This window comes from Nicotiana sylvestris, chromosome 9 (assembly GCF_000393655.2).
Source record: "Nicotiana sylvestris chromosome 9, ASM39365v2, whole genome shotgun sequence".
Taxonomy (NCBI): Eukaryota; Viridiplantae; Streptophyta; class Magnoliopsida; order Solanales; family Solanaceae; genus Nicotiana; species Nicotiana sylvestris.
In genome coordinates, this window is record NC_091065.1 from 17,571,399 (window position 1) to 17,577,398 (window position 6,000).

At 44.2% G+C, this 6,000-nt stretch overlaps 1 protein-coding gene across 1 annotated transcript; it reads left to right on the plus strand.

Annotated features, from left to right (window-relative positions):
• Nucleotides 1–649: 649 nt before the first annotated feature.
• Nucleotides 650–1,309, plus strand: LOC138877278 (uncharacterized). Its single transcript, XM_070156874.1, has one exon. It carries the CDS (start codon nucleotides 650–652, stop codon nucleotides 1,307–1,309), a length of 660 nt encoding a protein of 219 aa, XP_070012975.1.
• Nucleotides 1,310–6,000: the final 4,691 nt, after the last annotated feature.

The window sequence follows — 6,000 nt, forward strand, 5'->3', positions numbered from 1 at the left end:
CGGATAGCAGCCTTGGGCCGATTCATATCGAGGTCATCAGACATAAGTCATCACTTCTTCTCCTTGCTCAAAAAGAAAAACAACATCGAATATAATCCATAATGCTAACGCGCCTTAGAGGAGTTGAAGTGATATCTAACAAGCCCACCTTTACTCCACACCCAAAGGAGGGTGAAACGCTATATTTGTACCTGACCGTATTTGAGGTAGTTCTAAGTGGTGTGTTGGTTCAAGAAGAGCAAGGTATGAAATTCCTTGTTTATTATGTAAGTTGGACCTTGGGAAATGCTGAAACCAGGTATCTGAACCTAGAAAAATTGGCTCTTGCATTGATAAGCGCATCTCGAAAATTATTCTTGAAAAGACCGCTATGCACCTTGACTTTTGGCTTTTCGTTCTTTCTGCTGCAGCTGTTTAGCTATATTCGTCTCCTTTGCCATCATGTTTTTGTTTTAACACATATCCTCTTCGAAGCATATTGCATAAGCCCAAATTATCAGGCCGACTGGCCAAATGGGCCATCGAGCTCAGGGGGTATGATATCAAGTATCAACCCCGAACGGCTATCAAGTCCCAAATTTTGGCAGATTTTGTCGGTGACATTACGCCCACCCTCGTGCCCGAGGTGGAGAAAGAACTCATGATGAAAATGGGCACATCTTCAGGGGTATGGACCTTATTCACTGATGGTGCCTCGAACATGAAAGGGTTTGGGCTCGGTATAGTTCTGAAGCCACCTATAAAAACCGCAAGGTTGACTAACAATGAAGCTGAGTATGAGGCTATGACTGTAGGTATGGAATTGGCCAAAGGCCTAGGAGCGGAAGTAATCGAAGCAAAATGTGATTCCCTTCTGATGGTAAATCAGGTAAATAGGAGCATTGAGGTTCGGGAAGACAGGATGCAAAGATACTTAGACAAAATTCAAGTCACATTGTATCATTTCAAAGAATGGACTCTGGTCCACATAGCTCGGGAGCAGAATAGCGAGGTCGATGCCATCGCAAACCTGGGATCATCAGTCAAGGAAGATGACATACTCCATGGGGCTGTTGTTCAACTATCCAAATTAGTGATCCAAGAAGGCCATGCCGAGATCAACTCCACTAGCCTGAAATGGGATTGGAAAAATAAATATATCGACTATCTGGAAAGTGGAAAGCCACCCACAGACCCAAAAGAGTCGAGGGCTCTATGGACCAAAGCAGCCCGGTTCTCGCTCGATGAAAATAGAACTCTATTTAGAAGAACCTTTGATGGGGCCCTAGCAGTATGTCTGGGACCGGGGGACACAAATTACGTGCTCTGAGAAATCCACGAGGGCACCTGCAGAAATCACTCCAGTACTGACTCCTTAGTCCGAAAAGTAATCAGAGCAAGCTACTATTGGGACAGCATGGAGAAGGACACCAAAGAATTCGTCTGAAAATGCGACAAATGCCAAAGATTTGCATCAATGATTCACCAACATGGTGAACAGATGCATTTATTCTTGTCACCATGGTTGTTCATGAAGTGGGGGATGGACATCGTTGGACCCCTGTTGACAGCACCAGGTAAAGCTAGATTTATTTTATTTATGACTGACTACTTATAAAAATAGGTGGAAGCATAGGCCTTTGAGAAGATAAGGGAAAAAGAAGTCATTAACTTCATCTAGGACAATATCATGTGTCGATTCAGGATTCCCTCCGAGATAACATGTGATAATGAGAAGCAGTTCATCGGGAGCAAAGTAACGAAGTTCCTCGAGGATCATAAAATCAAAAAGATCCTGTCAACACCCTACCACCCATGTGCAAATGGCTAGACCGAGTACACACCATCATTAAAAACTTGTAAAAGAAGTTGGAAAACGCAAAAGTAAAATGGAGATAAATGTTTCTCGAGGTGCTATGGGCATATCGAACAACTCAAAAATCGAGCACAGGAGAAACACCTTTCTTTTTGGTATATGGCTTCGAGGCATTAATACCGGTCAAGGTCGGGGAACCAAGTGCTAGATTTCGGCATGCCACCGAGAGCTCAAATGAGGAGGCTATGACAGCAGCCCTCAAACTATTAGATGAAAAGCGAGAAGCTTCACTGGTCCGAATGGCCACCCTAAAACAAAGAATCGAAAGGTATTATGATAGGAGAACCAATCTCCGACATTTTGGAGTCGGGGACTTAGTCCTGAGAAAAGTTACCCTCAACACTCAAAACCCCAATGAAGGGAAGCTAGGCCCAAACTGGGAAAGACCGTACCACATCCTCGGAGTTATCGATAAAGGATCGTACAAGCTCAGTACCATGGAAGGCGAACAGCTTCCAAGCAATTGGAACATATCAATGCTTAAACGCTATTACTATTAAAGTGTCCGATGGAAGATGCCAAAACCTCCTCCGACTCAAAAACTTTGCGTTTTAAATCATGCATTGCACTATTTTCCTTCGATCGGATTTTATCCCAAAAAGGGTTTTACCAGCAAGGTTTTTAACGAGGCAACATCTATATGCCACCTAAGGAGAACTTAACAAGTATTCAAGGCACCTCTTCAATCAACCTCGAATATTGGGGGGCATCCCCCCGGGAGATCATCTCCTCAAAGAAATCAAGACAAGCCAAAGAAGGTCTCGATAGAAAGATGATGTATCGGACCAAACGCTCGAAAGAACCGTGTCCGCACAAAACAATCGAACCTGCAAATGGTGAAAACTATGTATACTTGTACCAAGTAATAAAAGAATATTTTTGTTCGTTTTTTCCATCAAAATACTTTGCGCTTCAAAGAAGTTTGCTATGTTCACAAAAAATAACTCTAGTGCCAGAAGTTTTCCAAACGCTCGGGAATTGACATTAAAAGACTCAAAGTCATAAGACCTCCAGCCCGAAAACTTCAAGCTCGTAAGTCCTCATTAAGGCAATATCAAGCTTACAAGAACGGCTCAAAGGCCAAAAACTTTCGATGTCTCGGGGACTGTCGCCCCATCAAGCTATCAAAAACCCGAGGTCGTAAGACCCCGAGCAGACAATCTCGAGCCCGAAAAGCCCTCCATGAGGCATTATCAACAATATAAGCCCTCCATGAGGCATCATTGACGCTATAAGACCTCCGGGCATGCCCAAATCTGTAAGACCTCAAACCAGGTATGAATTGTGCTTGTACCAAGTAACCTACCTGTAAAACCTCAAGCCAGGCATGAATCATACTTGTACCCACAAATTGTAAGACCTCAAGCAAGGCATGAATTATACTTGTGCCAAGTAACCTATCTGTAAGATCTCAAGTAAGGCATGTTCATAATTATAAGACCTTACAAAAGGCATAATCTCGATCTTAAAGTTAAGGCTATATATTAGAACTTGTAAGACCCCTAAAAAGGCATACCCTCGATATAGACTCCGAAGCTACTTCACTCGGGGACTAAAAGGCTACGACCAAACATAACGACTATGGTCATAGGGCTCCGGCCAAACTAACGCGAATCAAGGATGCCCGACCGTTGCCATAAAATCACAAGCCTTCAATTACTTCGAAAAGAATCGGTTAATCAGGATACCCTCGACATAAGAAAAAGAGCTTCGATCATATCACCTCCAAACAATAGGCTTTGAAAACAATTCAGCCATCGAGCGAAACCTCCCGATGTGCTCATTCATCGCTACATAACAGCTTACAATCGAGGTTCTTATCGAACCGTCGAAGAGTCGGGCGAACACAAAAACTTCAAAAAGTCTTTAATGAGGGAAAACAAAGCCTACATCAGAGGTCGCACTGACCCAATACGTAAGAGCCACTGTCCCTGGCCTAAATTAAAGGTCCTACCGACCCAATGCGTAAGAGCTACTATTGCCAGCCTAAATTAAAGGTCGTACCAACCCAATGCGTAAGAGCTACTATCGTCAGCCTAAATTAAAGGTCATACCAACCCAATGCATAAAAGCCACTGTCACCAGCTTAAATTAAAGGTCGTACCGTCACCAGCTTTTATTAAAGGTCGTACCGACCCAATGCGTAAAAGCCACTGTCACTAGCTTAAATTAAAGGTCGTACCGACCCAATGCATAAGAGCCACTAATCCCATATTAAATTAAAGGTCGTACCGACCCAATGTGTAAGAGCCATTATCACCAGCTTAAAAGAGCCTCAGGGCCAATTAGAAGTCACACCAACCCAACGGCCGGCCTAAATAATCTCAGGGCCAGTTTCTAGACCTAAAGGTCGATAAACTCGAGTCAAGAACCTGACTCGATGACTAAGTCCCAAATGGTCAATTTTCGACCATCACAAATCGCCCAGCAATGGCAAGAACCCAAGGGTTTAATCCGAGGTCCAAATTTTTGGGCCAATCATCAAAGCAAAGGAAAACTTCAAATGATGAAAAACGAAAGTCTTTTTATATATATTGCTCATAAGGGTACATTTACAAGGCCTATAAAGCCCTTACTAGGGAAAGAACAAATAAAACCCTAATCTACCACCAGGTCTATGCCTTCGACGGCTTCCTCAGAGGTTATGCCCCCACCTGCTCCGGTCACGGTCGTAGGGTATTCAATGGCCTCTTCCCCATTGGGGATTTTGCCTTCATCCTCATTATCTTCTGATCCACTACTCGACTCATTTTCAGAAGCAAGCAAGCCCGAAGCCTTTTTTTCTAGGGTCTTCACCATCTCGAGATCGGCAGACAGATCAATGCCCCCTGCATGTATATCCTCGAGAGTCCGCCTCCGAGATTCTAACCGAGCATGTTCCATGGATCGAGTCAATTATAGCTCAGCCCCTTTGGGCACTCTCCTGGCCTGAGCATTTGCAGCAACAACATCCTCTTTGTGCGAGGATATAAGCGCCTCGGCTTCAACTTTTATCCCGAATAGCACAGCAACTAACTCAGTATGAAGATCTTTATACTTATTACTCTCCGCCCTCGCATCATGAAGTTGATGCCCGACTAAGACCACCTTCCACCCGAGGGTATCTCCCTCGGAAACTATCTCACTCTTGTACCGTTTGAGTTCAAGAATTTTGGAGTCTCTAGCTCGAAGCTCCTCCCTCACTAGGACATACTTTTTCTCAAGCTACGTTTATCATCCCAAAGGTGTTAAAACGCTGAAATCAGGTAAACATTTAGACAAAGCAAATGGAAACTACATAACCTACTCAGTGAGATGAGTTTTCTCACAAGACACCGCCTCCAAACAGTCTCGAAGACCACGGAGTTCCTCCTCCTTCTTGGTGAAAAGAGCTCTAAGCTCATCAACTTTAGAGGTGAGCTTTTTGTGCTCACCCTCGTAGCGAGTCAACTCAGCCTGAAACCGGGCAAAGGTCTGATGATAAAGCACTTTGGCCTGGAACCACGAAAGACAGAGTTAGAAAGACAAAGATCAGGACGCCAAGCAGAATTTACAAAAATTACATACTCATAGAGCCTATCAATCTCACTAAAAATAAGTGATGCATCGAGCTCAGTGTTTTCCTTAGGCGCAGCAAGAAGCTTCTTAAACGCATCTTTATCTCCGACGGGCACCCCTACATCGGAAGATTCCTTATTTTGGGCATCTTGCATCTCCCTTGGAAGGAAAGTCAGTATCGGAGGTGAATTGCTAACTTCAATAGCCCTGACTGGATCAATCGGGGCCATCTATTTTTTCAGGAAAGCTTCAGAACTAGGCTTCCCCAGACCGCCTACCAAATGCACCTCAGGTCGATGAATATTTTGGTCGTCAACCAGCTCGACGACATTACCCGATACACCCTCGAATGCCTTTTCAGCCCGACACAGGACAACAACAGCACCAAGTTCCAACTTGGAAGCCACTGTCTCAGCAGTATAAGGGGCAATCAAGTTTTTCCCTTCTTCAAATGCTACCAGGGAATAGTCTTTCTCCTCACCTTCAGCTCGGGGACTCCCCGCTACTCCTAGAGTTAAGGCTGCTGACTCAGTCTTAAATTCTTCCACTTTGGCTTTCTTGGATTTCGTAGGCTCAGTCGACGATTCCATTCATCGTTTCTCCTCTTT